At 46.9% G+C, this 18467-nt stretch overlaps 1 protein-coding gene across 5 annotated transcripts in view; it reads left to right on the forward strand.

Moving 5' to 3' along the window:
• Window positions 1-18467, forward strand: part of LOC129818383 (homeobox protein cut-like 1) — a 240202-nt gene that overhangs the window by 152255 nt on the left and 69480 nt on the right. For all 5 annotated transcript variants that reach the window (XM_055874238.1, XM_055874220.1, XM_055874230.1 and 2 more), the window contains exons 6-8: window positions 1691-1850; window positions 4211-4287; window positions 5188-5254. In XM_055874238.1, the coding sequence (XP_055730213.1) occupies window positions 1691-1850; window positions 4211-4287; window positions 5188-5254 (304 nt within the window). The remainder of the gene's footprint in view (window positions 1-1690; window positions 1851-4210; window positions 4288-5187; window positions 5255-18467) is intronic.

Genomic DNA, 18467 nt, shown 5'->3' on the forward strand with positions numbered 1-18467 from the left:
GAAATACTGAACAAAAATATAAAAGCAACATGCAACAATTTCAACGAGTTACAGTTCATATAAGGAAATCAGTCAATTGAAATAAATTAATTAGGCCCTAATCTATGGATTTCACAAGACTGGGCAGGGGCGCAGCCATGGGTGGGCCTGGGAGGGCATAGGCCCACCCACTGGGGATCCAGGCCCAGCAAATCAGAATGAGTTTTTCCCCACAAAAGGGCTTTATTACAGACAGAAATACTCCTCAGCTGTCCGGGTGGCTGGTCTCAGATGATCCCGCAGGTGAAGAAGCCGCTTGTGGAGGTCCTGGGCTGTAGAGGTTATACGCGGTCTGCGGTTGTCAGGCCGGTTGGACATACTGCCAAATTCTCTAAAACGATGTTGGAGGCGGCTTATGGTAGAGTAATGAACAGTAAATTCTCTTGCAACAGCTCTGGTGGACATTCCTGTAGGCAGCATGCCAATTGCACACTCCCTCAAAACTTTAAGATGTCTGTGGCATTGTTGTGACAGAACTGCACATTTTAAAGTGCCCTTCTATTTTCCCCTGCACAAGATGCACCTGTGTAATGGTCATGCTGTTTAATCAGCTTCATGATATGCCACACCAGTCAGGTGGATCGATTATCTTGGCAAAGGAGAAATGCTCACTAAAAGGGATGTACGTTTGAGCGAAATAAGCTTTTTGTGCGTATGTTTTATTTCAGCTCATGAAACATGGGAACAACAATTTACGTGTTGCGTTTATATTTTTGTTCAGTATAGATCCTTTTTAATAATGGCTCACCTCCTCCATAGCCCCCTTTATGAAAGTAGCCCCTGAGCAGTCTTTTCAGGTGAAGCCCCATTGTATAGGCCTTTAAAGCCTTCACTGCTTTTTGTCTCCTTTTCAGAATAGCATGTGAAAGAGGGGATAGGGGGGGGGGGGGGGGGCTGCCCTCTCTGTCTTTGGAATTCCCCTCCCACCAAGAGCTAATTGACCCAGCTCAATAGCGGCAATATTTTATTTTGACATTGATTTTCTTTTTTCTCTCCTGTGCTCCGGCTAAGCTGCGGATCTCCCACCTCAGCGGTGGTGGAGTGGAGAATCACCACCTCTCTCATTCTCTCTTTTCCATCCCTCTCTCTTTCCTCTCTCTCTCTCTCTCTCTCTCTCTTTCACATCCCGGCCCAGCCGAGGCCATTGATCCCCTGCAACCTAAATGTTTAAAGTTCAATTTAACAGTTAAGGGGGAAAAGGGCTCAGAGGGGACTCATCGCCATTGATTATGTGTCAGGGCTGAAACGTTGGAGTTTAAATCACCGCGGAGGAGGAGAGAGAGAGAGAGAGGGAGAGAGACAGAGCACCAGCGAGTGAGCTAGAGAAAAAAAGGAAGACAAGACGAGTACGAAGTGGGAGGGAAACTGAGAGCTCTCAGTCAGTAATACACTGTGATCTCGTGATCTATTAGCAAGCGCAAGGGCTTTGCCTATACACACTCTGCACACGGGGGAATAGAGCCCCCCGTCCTTCTCCTACTTGGAGGATCCCTCAGATGCTCTCAGTGTTACTGACAATCCAGACCGAGCACATCAGGATGCTTATGGCTTGGTACCTAATATCATGTTGGCACTCTGGTTTATCTCTTACCTGTTATCCTATCACTTACTGACTTTTTGAGTTCTCTCTGTCTCTCTCTGTCTCTCTCAGAGGTCACAATTAAAGCACTTAAGGAGAAGATAGAAGAGTATGAAGAGACCCTGAAGAAGCAGGCCAAGGAGCTGGGCCAGGAGGAGAGGAGAGAGGAAGAGAAGGAGAAGAAAGAGGGAGAGGAGGGGCAGCTCCACAACAACCATGCAGAGGAGGAGCGGTAAGCAGGAACGCCCCCTGTAGCCTGTACCGTGCTCTGCCGCTACTCTGCTAGTGAGGACTGGCTGTGGAGGATAGGCTTACTAGTGTTTGCCAACAGACAGAAACTACTGGCTGCAGTTTGTGTCTCAGTATGAGCGATGGTTAGGCCCAGACGGAATACCCTTACAGCTATTGTCTGCATATTCAATCAATATAACTATTATATCTTCTTCTACTATAGCAGTATTTAGTTAAATATTTCCATACTTCCATTGTGAACCAATAGTTCTCTAAATTCTGTCCCTTCAGTCGTCTGGCCTTAACGATGGTCAGTCTCCTATATGTTTGCTTTGTACTTAAGTGGGTGACCAACTTTAGTTCAAATTACGCCCATGGCTCACTGGAAGGTTGTCAGATACGTCAGGGTTGTTGTGAAGGGCACTGAAACGGACTCCCTATCACGTTGACATTTACACTTTCATTCAGCACTGGAGCTGAGTAGATATTGAATCCGGAATGAGCGATAACTGGCACTCATTTGTTTTTTACATTGTTTTATCATTGTATTCCTATTGAACTTGCTCCTAATCATAACTGAATGTGAGATATCTCGATTTCAACTCGAACCGGCTCTCCCTCAATGTCACACAATATTATATGATCCCATCAGTGTTTCCTGATGGAGGCACATGCGGCCTTTATACAAGGATTTTATTGGGACCGACCAACTCTAGCTATAATCCCTTTGCACCGTAATACCTTTTAATTCACTGCTGTTTGTTTACTCCTAAACCCCCCGGCATGGATGGTAATACCGCACTGAGCCTCCTGATCATCACTGCTGCCAGACTGTCACTCACAGGACAGGGACACAGTTCTGCTCTGTTATCTGTTACGTCAGAGGGCAACAATACAGGCCATTGTAACCTGTCACCGCTGTCACCTTTTTTTTACAAAGCCACCACCGTAGAGCACGACTCCATTTTGCTACCTTGAATTATTCTGTTTCCTGGGAGGAAAAGAGGGAAAGAGAGAGAGAGATTGGTCCAAATCTGCACAACCATTCAATGGGCCGGCTGTGTTGTGTTGATTCAGGGTCTTGCTGGGGGGGTTTCTGCCTGGCATCAAGTGGTGTTACAAGTTGTAGTGACTGTAGCAGTAAGGACAGATTACAGCATGACAACTCTCCACAGGGCGCAGGGTCACGAGTGGTGGGCAATAAAATTATGCTTATGGTGATTGGACACACTGCCCAACTCCCTGAACACTCTAGCATCTCGCCAGCTCTATTTTTAGGCCACACACTCTGGTCAGGTTGAGGATATGTAATATCTGGTGGTGTCTCACACACTATTAAACCTAAATATAGAGAGACGGTAGACATCCCAGATTATAAAACCGTATGTCCCAAGCGGGCTCCCTAGTGGCACAGCGGTCTAAGGCACTGCATCTCAGTGCTTGAGGCGTCACTACAGACCCTGGTTCGATTCCAGGCTGTATTACAACCGGCCGTGATTGGGAGTCCCATAGGGTGTTGCACAGTTGGCCCAGCGTCGTCCGGGGTAGACCGTCATTGTAAATAACAATTTGTTCTTACCTGACTTGCCTAGTTAAATAAAGCTTAAATATAAATAAATAAATGCCAGGATTTCCAAATCTGGCAACTACAGAGTACCTACCCATACATCTGATAAACAAGAGATGATATGGATAGTGGCTACCAATGAAACCCAACCTTGATAATCTTTCCCTTTGGAGGTTGACAGTCTCTTATAATGAACCAACTCCCAAGGACAAACCGACTCTCATCTCGTCCTCAGTAACAGCTAAGCCAGTCAGGAGGTGTCGTTAATTCTTCAGAGTTTGGCATATTCCCCCTGCTTTTTAATGTGGAGGTAAATTGATGAGAAGTCTGCAGGTGCAGGACAGAGCTAGTGGCATGAAGAATAAGGCCCTATAGGTGGCCCTGGTGTTCCAGTATTAAAAGTAATAACCCACAGACAGACAGGACAGAGCAGAACAGAGGGTGTCTTCACTATAATTTATTTATGTATTTAACCTTTATTTAACTAGGCAAATCAGTTAAGAACAAATTCTTATTTTTACCCCGGCCAAACCCGGACGACGCTGGGCCAATTGTGCACCGCCCTATGGGACTCCCAATCACGGCCGGTTGTGATACAGCCTGGAATCGAACCATGGTGTCTGTAGTGATGCCTCAAGCACTGAGATGCAGTGCCTTAGACCGCTGCTCCACTTGGGAGCCCCAAGTTATGCTACATTAGCCTTTTGAAATGCGAAAATGTTTCTTACGAGGTGTTGCTCAGCTAGCCTGTTCCCTCTCATAGCTGACTTGTATCTCTTCCTCTGTCCACACAGTCAACAACAGGAGAACCAGGAGTCTGCGGTGTCAAAGCTGGAGGAGGCAGACAGTAAGGCCCAGTCCCTACAGACAGGTAAACAGTTGCAAACCTACACCCAGTTATAGTCTCACAGGACCAATCCTAACTTGATATTCACACGTATACTATCCCAAATCGTTGTATAAATGCCCCCAATGTGGCACAGTTAAGGCTCGCTTGGTGTCAACACACTCCTCAGCTGGCAGTATGTCTTTATGTTGACCCAGAAGGTAGCATCAGATGGTGGATTCTCCTCTGTCTCCCTCTTTCTATCTGTCCTTTTGGCTGGCTGGCTGACTACTGCCTAGTGAGTGACTAATCCAGGCCTGCCAACACTGTCCCAGTCCCCGCCCTATGCAGCCTTCTCCCTGCTCTAGGACTGACAGTCCCCTGTCACAGCACATCAGCTCGAGTCCAGGCCCAGCCACTCACCCTAGTATTGTAGCCTGCTGAGGAGAGAGAGAGCTTATAGTACAAAGGCCCATGCTTAATTATGAGGTTTATGCTTAAAATATAATTTTATCACCATATGAAATTGGTGGCCAGATTGGCCAACAAGGCAGTAGATGGTTATGATGGTTAAATTATCATAGCCTAATAATAGATACCCTTTGAAATAGTACCATTTGGTACATAAAAATACTAACAATTTTATTGGGTATTTAAGAAATAGTAAAAACAAACTATCAGAAAAGTACTAACTACTAGTATGTAATTTACTTACAATTAGCAGCTGTAAAAGGACTGTAAATTAAAGTTACCAAAGTTGTCTTAGGTTGTGAAACCTAATATGTGGCTTTTCTAGAAGCCTCACCTCATGTAGCTGGAGGCAGAAAGGCCTCACTCAGTCCTTACAGGAATCTATAGAGGGCAGTATGTTAGGGCCTAGCAGTTGTACTTCTTCCATCCAACCACCGCTGGTCTTCGTTCAAAATGCTTCATTTGTTTTTTCAGCACTTGAAGCAACTCAGGCAGAGCTTTTGGACCTGAAGAGCAAGTATGACGAAGAGTCAACATCAAAGTAGGTCCCAGTTCCTTTGCTTCACGCTGTTGCATTTGTGACACACACGCGCACTCTCGAAATCCCCAGAGTCTTGGTTGCTGTGCGCCTTTGATTAGGAGATAGAAAACGCTGTGGTTGCCATCTGCAGTAATTGCACCTGAATCTATGGAAAATCTGATCCCCTGTAATAACCCACCTCATTCTATAATCATACATCACATTACCCTTTCATACTCAGTCATGTTCTCTCATCTGATCCTAGATCGTTGTACTGTTAGTCATCCAGCCCTGCCCACCCTGAAAGGAATGGAATATAATGTCTATAATTGCTCGCCATAACGATGCTGAGTACAAAGTAGTCCCCAGGATTTATCACTGTTTGGCTCTATGATTCATATCAAAGTATTCATAATCGACATGGAGGCTTCTTAGCTCTCTTCAACCTGAATGAGTGGGAAGGGTTGTTGTTGTAATAGTGAGGAGGGTGGAGTAGTCTGGGATGGGTAGAAAATGGTTAGTTACAAGGTTTAGTGTGTGTGTGTGTGGGTGTGTGTGTGTGTGTGTCTACTAAATACACTGTGGTTACATTTACTGTATGTACATACAAGTTATGTGTGTGTGCGCACACTTCTAAAATAAAAAATGTGAAATATTTAGTAACCCGAAATAAAAATACAAATAAAAATACAAAATACAAAAAATACAAATATTAAACTATACTGAAACTATTATCTTTTACGGCAAAATTGATTGAAATAAAAAACTTAATAAATTATGTTTAGTTTTAGTTTTTTCATTCTAAACTATGGGCCAAAATCTTAAGGTGTTTTCAAGCTTCTGAATCTGGTTGGTAAATACTGCCAGTAGATACGCAAAAAATGTATGTGGATACCCCTTAAAATGTGTAGGTTCGGCTATTTCAACCACACCCATTGCTGACAGGTTTATCCAGCACACAGCCATACAATCGCCATAGACAAACATTGGCACAGAATGGCCTGTACTGAAGAGCTCAGTGACTTTCAACGTGGCCCCATCATAGGATGCCACCTTTCCAACAAGTCAGTTCGTCACAATTTCTGCCCTACTAGAGCTTCCCCGGTCAACTGTAAGTGCTGTTATTGTGAAGTGGAAAGTCGAGGAGCAACAATGTCTCAGCCACAAAGTGGTAGGCCACACAAGCTCACAATGGGAACACCGAGTGCTGAAGCGCATAGCTCGTAAAAATCGTCTGTCCTCGTTTGCAACACTCACTACCGAGTTCCAAACTACCACTGGAAGTAACGTCAGCACAATAAATGTTCGCCGGGAGCTTCATGAAATGGGCTTCCATGGCCGAGCAGCCGCACACAAGCCTAAAATCACCATGCGCAAGGCCAAGCATCGGCTGCAGTGGTTTAAAGCTCGCCCACATTGGATTCTGGAGATGAATCACATCATCTGGCAGGCCCACGGACGAACCTGTGTTTGGTGGATGGCAGGAGAAAGCTACCTGCCGCAATGCATCGTGCTAACTGTAAAATTTGGTTAAGACAGAATAATGGTCTGGGGCTGTTTTTCATGGTTCGGGCTAGGCCCCTTAGTTCCAGTGAAGGGGAATATTAACGCTACAGCATACAATGCCATTCTAGACGATTCTGTGCTTCCAACTTTGTGGCAACAGTTTGGGGAAGGCACTTTCCTGTTGCAGTATGGCAATGCCCCTGTGCACAAACTGAGGTCCATACAGAATTGGTTTGTTGAGATCGGTGTGGAAGAACTTAACTGGCCTGCACAGAGCCCTGACCTCAACCCCATCAAACAACTTTGGGATGAATTGGAACGCCAAATGCGAGCCAGGCTTAATCGCCCGACTTCATTAATGCTCTTGTGGCTGAATGGAAGCATGTTCCCGCAGCAATGTTCCAACATCTAGTAGAAAGCCTTCCCAGAATAATGGAGGCTGTTATAACAGCAAAGGGGGGACGAACTCTATATTAATGCCCATGATTTTGGGATGAGATGTTCAACAAGCAGGTGTCCACATACTCTTGGCCATGTCGTGTATAAATGTTTTAAATAGGCCGAGCTTTTGCATCACTATCACTAGTTAACAGGGAAGAAATATGACCGAGAGCACTGAGAACAGCTTGTGAAGTTGCTGGAGCCGGTCGCAATCCACAACGACCAACTTGTTGACCAGTGACTGGGCCAAGCTAGAGCAGCTTGTGAAGTTGCTAGAGTCTTTCGCGATCAACACCGACCAACTTAAAACTAACAGCCAGTCACTGTCTTGATCTGGTGCCGTGCCTTCTCAAACTTGAGGCACACTTGCAGTCAACTACTGATATAAAATAGTTGGCACAGGTCCTCCTGAAGTCATTGCGTGAGTGCTTCGCATGCATACTGAATCCTCTGGCAGCTATCTTCGATCCAACCCCTGCATCAGCTTGCCTGATGGACCCGAGCGCGTCTCTGGCACTTTGCTTAACAGAGATGGAGTCTTTTCTACTTCAGCAAATCAGAGAGTACAGCCGTGTAGCAGCAGCACCCCAGGAAGATGCCAGCACAATGAATCGAGCAAGCATCTCGACCACATTACTTCAGAAATAGCTTCCTCGCAACAAAGATTGTGTCTGAGGGTCAAACTGACTGGGCATTAAGTGTCCCGTGTGAGCTGCGGAAATACCTGGGATAGGTACAGAGTCACCTCTCCACTTCTGGCAGGCAAGAATGGTTGTTTATCCAAAGCTGTGCCCTGTGGCACTGGATCTGGTTTCTGCCCCTGCATCCCAACTGTGTGTGGAGAGATTATTTTCTTTCTGTGGACACCTGTCATCAGGCTTGAGGAACCGAACGACCACCTCTCTAGAACGCAGAGCCTTGAAGATAAACCAGAAAATCTTGTTTGGTTGAAATGAAACACACACACACACACACACAAAAAGCTGGCTGCCTGTGAACTAATAGAAGTGTTGTGTTGGTTATGTTTTTGCTGTTGCAGCTGTTTTTAAGAACCCTATTTAAAGGGGTTAGTCAGTGATGCATGTTTAATATTACATCAAGGGAAAGGGGGATAGCTATCAGTTGTACAACTGTAACGGTCGTCGTATCGAGGAGAAGGAGAAGAGTAAGGTGCAGCGTGGTAAGTACTCATAATTACTTTTAATGAATACTAACAAAACAACAAAAACGAAAAACGAACAGTTCTGCCAGGTGAACATACACTAAACAGAAAACAATCACCCACAACACACAATGAAAAACAGGCTACTTAAATAAGGCTCCCAATCAGAGAGAACGACTGACACCTGCCTCTGATTGAGAACCATACTAGGCCCAACACATAGAAATCTAACAGAACAAAACATAGCAAAACAACATAGAATGCCCACCCAAACTCACGCCCTGACCAAACTAAAATAAAGACATAACAAAAGAACTAAGGTCAGAACGTGACAGTACACCCCCCCCCCCCCCCCCCAAAGGGACTCCGGCAGCAAAACCTGAACCTATAGGGGAGGGTCTGGGTGGGCATTTACCGGGGTGGCGGCTCTGGAGCGGGACGAGGACCCCACTCCACCATAGTCTCGGCTCACTTCTGTGACACCTTAGGAGCGGCGACCCTCGTCACCAACCCTGGATTGGAGACCCTAGGAAAGGGCACCACTGGACTGAGGGGCAGCTCCGGACAGGAGGGCGACTCCGGCGGCTCTGGACAGGAGGGCGGCTCCGGACAGGAGGGTGACCCCCGGCGGCTCCGGACAGGAGGGTTGCCGGGCTGACGGGCGGCTCCGGCGGCTCCTGACTGACGGGCGGCTCCGGCGGCTCCTGACTGACGGGCGGCTCCTGCGGCTCCTGACTGACGGGCGGCTCCTGACTGACGGGCGGCTCAGGCGGCTCCTGACCGACGGGCGGCTCCTGACCGACGGGCGGCTCCTGACCGACGGGCGGCTCAGGACCGACGGGCGGCTCAGGACCGACGGGCGGCTCAGGACCGACGGGCGGCTCAGGACAGACGGGCGGCTCAGGACAGACGGGCGGCACAGGCGGCTCAGGACAGACGGGCGGCCTGGAGTGGAGAGAGAACCTGGAGGGAGGAGACGGAGAGACAGCCTGGTCCTCGGAGGAGGCACAGGATAGACCGGGCCGTGGAGGCGCACTGGAGGTCTCGAACTAAGGACCTGCACAACCCGTCCTGGCTGGATGGTGATTTTACCCCGGCACTTGCGAGGCACAGGACGCACTGGGCTGTGCAGACACACGGGAGACACAGTGCGCAGAGCCGACGCAGGATATCCTGGCCCGAGGAGACGCACTGGCTGTCTGGAGAGCAGGGCTGGCACCAACCGCCCTGGCTGGATCCTCACCCTAGCCCGGCAGATGCGGGGAGCTGGGATGTAGCGCACCGGGCTAAGAGCGCATACTGGGAACACCGTACAATCCACCGCATAAACCGGTGCCTGACCAGTACGACGCCCGCCACGGTAAGCACGGGGAGTTGGCTCAGGTCTCCTACCTGACTCAGCCACACTCCCCGGGGCCCCCCCCCCCCCCAAAAAAAAATTGGGGCTGCCTCTCGGGCTTCCTTGCCAGCCATGTTCCCTCGTAACGCCGGTTCCTTTTTCCTGCTGCCTCCGCTCTCCTGGCTGCCTCCACCTGTTCCCATGGGAGGCGATCCCTACCAGCCAGGATCTCCTCCCATGTGTAGGATCCCTTGCCGTCTAGAATGTCCTCCCATGTCCATGAGTCCAGATTGCACTTCTCCTGGTTCCCACGCTGCTTGGTCCTTTTTTGGTGGGTAGTTCTGTCACGGCCGTTTAAAGGAGGGGACCAAGGTGCAGCGTGGTAAGTACTCATAATTACTTTTAATGAATACTAACAAAACAACAAAAACGAAAAACGAACAGTTCTGCCAGGTGAACATACACTAAACAGAAAACAATCACCCACAACACACAATGAAAAACAGGCTTCCTAAATATGGCTCCCAAAGAGAGAACGACTGACACCTGCCTCTGATTGTGAACCATACTAGGCCCAACACATAGAAATCTAAGAGAACAAAACATAGAAAAACAACATAGAATGCCCACCCCAACTCACGCCCTGACCAAACTAAAATAAAGACATAACAAAGGAACTAAGGTCAGAACGTGACAACAACTGAATGCATTCAACTAACATATCATGTCAAATGACTTCATTTGTTGTTTTTTCCTCTCTCTTTGTCAGATAAAGGTACTTGATTCTTCTTACATCTACTACTAACGTTTTAAAAAACCATTGAATTGGTGTTAACCTGGGCAAGAGCGTTTCCTTCCACTATATTTCTTGCATTAGTCTAAGCGCTTATCCTTTAAATCCAAGTCACATTAGGATTGATTTATAATTTAAAGACTGAAACTAAGACTGAAACTAAATAATATAAAAACGATTAAATCAAATGCTAAAAACGAACTGAAACTAAACCCGAATTTCAAATAAAAATCTAAAAACGAATAGAAAAAACACAAATATTAAAATATTAAATCACATAACTATAATAACCTTGGCGCAGGTTATACAGCTACTGTATGCATTCTGACTGTAATATCGGTGTCTGTGGCACCGCCTGTGGTCCCGGGACAGGCAGTGCGCTGGCGGTAATTTGCGTGTCAGCCTGTCACAGTGGAATGCTGCCTGTTGCTGCGCCCGGCCGCACACCCACACTCCTCCTCTTGGTCTCGCGTAGCTATTTCAGGGTCCCTATCCCACCCAGCCAGGCTCCTGGAAGCAACTTAATTATAGCAGTGCTAACCAAATGAAAGGTGCTGTTGCCAGGCCATCTACGCAGATAAAAACACTCACACCCGGGTTGCTTTTGAAGTGATCCAAGTCCCCATGGTATCAGCCGGGGCTGCAGTGTCAGTCACACGTACACAGTTTCTGGTCAGCAGTGAGAGACACAGGATAGAGATGCATGTGTGTACGTGCTCGCGTCCTTCGGATAGAGAATGGGTTTGGCTGTGGCTGTGACTGTGTGTGTATTTGCGCATGCTTTGCATACTAAGAATGTGCTCCTTGAGTTCAGTGCTTTCTGTCTGGCAGACAGTGCTGTCATAGTAAGTGTGTGTGTGTGTGTGTGTGTGTGTGTGTGTCACTGATTGTCTTTCAGAACTAGTGAACCTTGTCTCTTCTCTACGCTAAACACCAGCGCTGCTCTGTTTCAGAGGAACAGAACAAGTTCCCCTTCTCAAACACTCCGCATTAGAGTGACAGGTTATTGCTGCAGCTCACACACACACACACACACACACACACACACACACACACACACACACACACACACACACACACACACACACACTGTATCGTCTCTCTGAGCTGCAGCTAGCTCTCTCTGCCCCCCCCCCCCCCTTCCTTTCACCATGTAGCTGAATCTGGGCCACTGTATTCTTGTCCTGGAGTGGCCCTGCTGCACTGCAGTTTCTATCCACCATTCAATTCTCTCTGTCTACAGGTTTGGAGTCTGTGTTTAGAGTTGCCCTCTGTGACAGGCCAGCACTGTTGGGGCTGTAGCTACAGGTCTGGAGTCTGTGCTTAGTGGCGGTCTGTGACAACTCTACTGCTCTGGGCAGATTGTCACAGTGTGGAAGTGCCTGGCAGACGTTGGCAGTTTATCTAGACACCGACAGTGTCTGCCACAGTGACGTCTCATGTGGTCTAGAATCTAGAGAGGATTGTGGGTAGTCTTATGCTGACCTGTCAACTGGTGATGTTAACTATGGTTTGCACAAGGAGGTGTGTAGTCTCGTGGTCTATAATCTGGGCGTTTAGTCTTCTATAGTTCCTCATCCCGGACGAGCCCCCAGAAACGAATGCATCAATTTGGGGGCAACTGGACCTTGGTGTCTAGTGTTTTGCTGTCTCTCCCTACTCCTGGTAGAGTGCAGTTGGTGGTGAGAGAAAATCACTGCTCTCTCCCAGGTGAGGCGAGAGTGTATTCTCCTGCTCAGGGCTTCCAGGAGACTGGCTCTCACCTCACACAGACAACCTCTCTCACACAGACAACCTGCCCTTCTTTACAAAGACATGACTAAACTCTATTCCTCTCACCTGAGGGAAAAGGATACTGCTTCATTGAGTCTCTTTTGTGTTTCTTATCAGAGCAGGGAAAACATTTTGCTACCGGTCATTTGACCATCATAGTTGTTTTTTGTGCCAACGGTGACGTATTATTGTGGTGAAGTTCAGAGAACTTTTGAATGCTGGCGGTGCTCTCACTCTAGTGGTAACATGAGACGGAGTCTACAACCCACACAAGTGGCTCAGGTAGTGCAGTTCCTCCAGGATGGCACATCAATGCGAGCTGTGGCAAAAAGGTTTGCTGTGTCTGTCAGTGTAATGCCCAGAGCATGCAGGCGCTACCAGGAGACAGGCCAGTACATCAGGAGACGTGGAGGAGGCCGTAGGAGGGCAACAACCCAGCAGCAGGACCGGTACCTCTGCCTTAGTGCAAGGAGGTGCACTGCCAGAGCCCTGCAAAATGACCTCCAGCAGGCCACAAATGTGCATGTGTCTGCTCAAACGGTCAGAAACAGACTCCATGAGGGTGGTATGAGGGCCCGACATCCACACGTGGGGGTTGTGCTTACAGCCCAACACCGTGCAGAACGTTTGGCATTTGCCAGAGAACACCAAGATTGGCAAATTCGCCACTGGCGCCCTGTGCTCTTCACAGATGAAAGCAGGTTCACACTGAGCACATGAGCACATGTGACAGACGTGACAGAGTCTGGAGACGCCGTGGAGAACGTTCTGCTGCCTGCAACATCCTCCAGCATGACCGGTTTGGCGATGGGTCAGTCATGGTGTGGGGTGGCATTTCTTTGTGGGGCCGCACAGCCCTCCATGTGCTCGCCAGAGGTAGCCTGACTGCCATTAGGTACCGAGATGAGATCCTCAAACCCCTTGTGAGACCATATGCTGACACATGCACATTTGTGGCCTGCTGGAGGTCATTTTGCAGGGCTCTGGCAGTGCACCTCCTTGCACTAAGGCGGAGGTACCGGTCCTGCTGCTGGGTTGTTGCCCTCCTACGGCCTCCTCCACGTCTCCTGATGTACTGGCCTGTCTCCTGGTAGAGCCTGCATGCTCTGGACATTACGCTGACAGACACAGCAAACCTTTTTGCCACAGCTCGCATTGATGTGCCATCCTGGAGGAACTGCACTACCTGAGCCACTTGTGTGGGTTGTAGACTCCGTCTCATGCTACCACTAGAGTGAGAGCACCGCCAGCATTCAAAAGTGACCAAAACATCAGCCAGGAAGCATAGGAACTGAGAAGTGGTCTGTGATCACCACCTGCAGAATCACTCCTGTTTTGGGGGGTGTCTTGCTAATTGCCTATAATTTCCACCCTTTGTCTATTCCATTTGCACAACAGCATGTGAAATTTATTGACAATCAGTGTTGCTTCCTAAGTGGACAGTTTGATTTCACAGAAGTGTGATTGACTTGGAGTTACATTGTGTTGTTTAAGTGTTCCCTTTATTTTTTTGAGCAGTGTATATAAACAGTGCATATAAATGTAACAATTCAAAACGAATACAATCTGAACAACATTATAGAATATTGCACCATATCAAAGAAAAATAAATAATCTGCAAAACTGCAGCATCCCACTTAAAACATTAAATTGGTCCGTCTTTTCTCTCTCTTCTTTATTGCCATGTTATAACCAGCAGCACACAGCAATGCTGACCATATTTGCATTTGAGAGATTTTCATTCAGAAATGCAAGCTGCCTCACTTTCGAGGAGCTGATGCGGTTTCTTCTCAGAGTAATTATTTGTCCCATTTGAGAAGACCCTCTGAGGGAACGGATGTGGCCATTATGCAGTCTCCCTGTCATGACTTTAGTACGCCGGGTAGACAGAGGGCTTGTTCTTCCACCAGCTGAGGATCTGCTGAGGCTCCTCCAAATAAGATCGGACCTCCATTATGGCATCTGCTGAGGCTCCTCCAAATAGGATCGGACCTCCATTATGGCATCTGCTGAGGCTCCTCCAAATAGGATCGGACCTCCATTATGGCATCTGCTGAGGCTCCTCCAAATAGGATCGGACCTCCATTATGGCATCTGCTGAGGCTCCTCCAAATAGGATCGGACCTCCATTATGGCATCTGCTGAGGCTCCTCCAAATAGGATCGGACCTCCATTATGGCATCTGCTGAGGCTCCTCCAAATAGGATCGGACCTCCATTATGGCATCTGCTGAGGCTCCTCCAAATAGGATCGGACCTCCATTATGGCATCTGCTGAGGCTCCTCCAAATAGGATCGGACCTCCATTATGGCATCTGCTGAGGCTCCTCCAAATAGGATCGGACCTCCATTATGGCATCTGCTGAGGCTCCTCCAAATAGGATCGGACCTCCATTATGGCATCTGCTGAGGCTCCTCCAAATAGGATCGGACCTCCATTATGGCATCTGCTGAGGCTCCTCCAAATAGAATCGGACCTCCATTATGGCATCTGCTGAGGGATTCCTTCGTGCTGCATCCCCAGTTGCGCTCTCGTCAAACAGCATCCAAACAGCAGACGTTTGTGGCACTACTGCTGGTGCTTCTGCTCCACCTGATCCTTCTTCTTTCTGTTGCCCTGGTGCCTGAGCTAACTGACTGCTGGGGCTGTCCCTCCCTGCTGCTGGGGTTATTCTTTGAAGAGCCTCATCAATCGTTCTGTCATCACTGAAGGCAAACTTCTTAAACCTGGGGTCAAGTGCAGCGGTTTCTGATAGCACGTGATTATAATCCATTCTGTGGAACTTTCTGTCCATGGATGAACATAGGGTTTCCATCAACTCTGTCACGTCCTATGGTTACATTTGCTTCTCTCTGGCGGCTGGCTGTGATTCGCTGCAGACTCTCTTTTTTTTGGCTGTCACATAGCTGAAAAGAGAGAACAGTAACTTATTAGTTCATGTTTTGTCTACTGATGCTACATTGTCATCTACTGCTCATATACATATATAATACTGGATTAAATAATGATGTAGTAATAACTGCTTACTGTACCTCTCTCCACTGATCTCCACAGTGACCCCTCAAAGGGTTCCAGGACTCTGCACACCTCCTCCACCACCTCCCATTCCTCTTGGGTCAGAGCATCAACAGGTGCATTGACAATGGCCAGGGTAGAGATGATGGCATCCTTTAACTCAAGAAACCGCTTCAACATATACAATTTTGAATTCCACCTCGTAGTGCAGTCTTGTTTAGGCCAAAGCTCAGGCATCCCCATCTGGCGTTGTGTAGACTTTAGTTGTTCAGCACCCACTGTGCTCCTGTGGAAGTATTCCACAGCTGCTTTCACTTTGTCCACAGTGGGCTTCATCACCTTCAGAGCATCTCTTACAATCAGGTTGATTGTGTGGGCAAGACATGGATGATGGGTCCATTTTAAAATGTTCATGGCTTTGGTTATGTTAGCTGCATTGTCACTAACACAACAGACCACCTTTCCATCTACTTGCCACTCAACAGTTCCTCTGCCAAGTTATCTGAGGTGTCTGTCTAGCAGTCCAGAAGACAGTTAGACATCAAAAAATCTTCAATGAAGTGACATGTAACAGACATGTACTATGTGGTTACCCTTGATGTCCAGCAGTCAGTTGTAAGGCAAACTGCAGTAGCTTTTTGGACTTTTTCCCACACGGAAGCCTGTGTGCTCTTATACAGTTGTGGAATAAGTGATTTTGAAAGGTTTTTCCTGATAGGAATTGTGTACATTGGAGTTAGACCATTGCTATAATTTCTAAAAACCTCTGTCCTCCACGATCAAAAATGGCTGGAAATCGGTGGCAATCATTTTAGCCAATGCAATATCAATTTGGTCTTGTTTTGCTTCAGACATAGACTTTGGCATAAACTGGTCCATAGAAGACTGCGTGGATACATCTCCACGTGTGGAGGTGCTGGCTCCACCACTATCACTAGCCGGCCTGCTAGTTTCTCAAAGCTCCGCTACAGCTAGCTTCACAGTTGGGTGCTCAGTTTGCATATGCCGGTGTAGGTTGTGCGTAGAACCGGCTTTATGAGATTTTGTTTTGGCAAATTCTACACTGTGCTCTAACAGTCCACATTATTCAAATGCTACTGTTCCTCCGACTCATTTTCCAGCTGTTGTTTTCAAGCAGTCCTTCCTTTCTCTCCTTGGTTGCTAAGTGTGTGACTGAGTGAGTTGGCTCAGCCCTCCCTCACGCATCTTTGGTTCATTGGTTGACAGGAACAACAGGTGAGGCTGTTAGTCTGAGCAGACTGTCAGAATGTGTGTGTGCTTGAGCATTTAGGCCTATATTATGTTATTTCTTCCTTTGAATTAGTTAATTATATTAATTTAAATCTTTTGATTATTCATATCTTATTATTAAAAATATTTTTGGCTCTTTTGATATGTGCGCAGACTCGTTCGCAAACGACCCATCACTACTTGCTGTCATGAAATGGACTCATGCTAGCCACAAGTTCTGACTGATCTCAATTGTCATGATACGCAAATACAGTGATGACTTTGTCTCTTTCATACAAACTTTGAGTAATAACGAGGAGCGCCCATAATGTGCTTTGTGTGGGGAAGTGCTTAGTAATGAGTCTTTCAAAACGAACAAATTATTAAAACGACACATGCTGACAACATCCAGGCACAACATGCCAGTAAACCCAGGGAGTTCTTTCAGAACAGGGCAGAATGCTTCAGGAAAGTGGAAAAGTCAACTAGCAAGGCATCATGGTCATTTTATAACAGGTGATGATAAGCAGAAATAAGGGAGTACTATCTCATAGTAGATGTGAGTTTCTCTTTCAAACAATCCCCTGGCCTTGTAACGTTACACAGATAATAGCTAACTGTCACGCCCTGGCTTTAGTTATCTTTGTTTTCTTTATTATTTTAGTTAGGTCAGGGTGTGACATGGGGGATGTATTGTGTTTTGTATGTTTATGGGGCAGTGTCTAGTCTAGGTGTTTGTATGTCTATGGCTGCCTAGATTGGTTCTCAATTAGAGGCAGCTGTTGATCATTGTCTCTGATTGGGAACCATATTTAGGCAGCCATGTTAGTTGCCTGTGTCTGCACTTGTCATTTATAGCTTCACGTTCGTTCGTTTGTTTAAGTGTTCTTCATTTTCGTCTTCAATAAATAGAAGATGTATTGTTATCACGCTGCGCCTTGGTCCTCCTCTCTTCAACGTTATGACGAGCGTGACACTAACGTTAGCCGAAGCAAGCTAACTAGCTACTGATAATCCAATCCTAAGAAACAGTACAGATGAAGATGAAAAATTGTCATGCCTACTGTACATTATTGTTGAAAACAAGTCTAGGTTGGAACTGTTGCTGTTAAAAGTAATACTTTTTATTCTGAACTGGAATAAATTGATTGAAGCAAGATGCTTGAGACAAACACTCACTCAGTTCTGGGTTGCTCATCTGCAGCAGGAAGCAGTCTCCTGCATGACTGAGAAACCAGTAGATGTTCTGAGCCAGTTTGGGACAACATTCCTATGGAAGTCAGGGTTCTCAAGTACAGAAACAGTGTCAATGCTGAGCATGACCTCAGTGTTGCACTGTCAAAAACTGAGCCCGGAATAGACATGCTTGTTGAAAACTTCAACCAGCCACACAACTCTAATTTGGACTGTGTGTACAGTTGAAGTCGGAAGTTTACGTACACCTTAGCCAAATACATTTAAACTCAGTTTTTCCCATTTCCTGACATTTAATCCAAGTAAAAATTCCCTGTCTTAGGTCAGTTAGGATCACCACTTTATTTTAAGAATGTGAAATGTCAGAATAATAGTAGAGAGAATTATTTATTTCAGATTTTCTTTCTTTCATCACATTCCCAGTGGGTCAGAAGTTTACATACACTCAATTAGTATTTGGTAGCATTGCCTGTTTAACTTGGGTCAAACATTTCAGGTAGCCTTCCACAAACCTCCCACAACAAGTTGGGTGAGTTTTGGCTCATTCCTCCTGACAGAGCTGGTGTAACTGAGTCAGGTTTGTAGGCCTCCTTGCTCGCACACGCTTTTTCAGTTCTGTACGCCTCTAGGAAGAGGGAACGCAACACCCTGCTACAACTCAACGTGGAGTGAAAGAGGTATGGGACTGTAGGTGTAGGTAAGGATGACAAAGGCAAAGAATTTACTGTTTACTGGGAATTTATTTATTCCTTCACACGGTACATTTAGGGGAAAGGGGCTG

This window comes from Salvelinus fontinalis, chromosome 2 (genome assembly GCF_029448725.1).
Source record: "Salvelinus fontinalis isolate EN_2023a chromosome 2, ASM2944872v1, whole genome shotgun sequence".
Lineage (NCBI taxonomy): Eukaryota > Metazoa > Chordata > Actinopteri > Salmoniformes > Salmonidae > Salvelinus > Salvelinus fontinalis.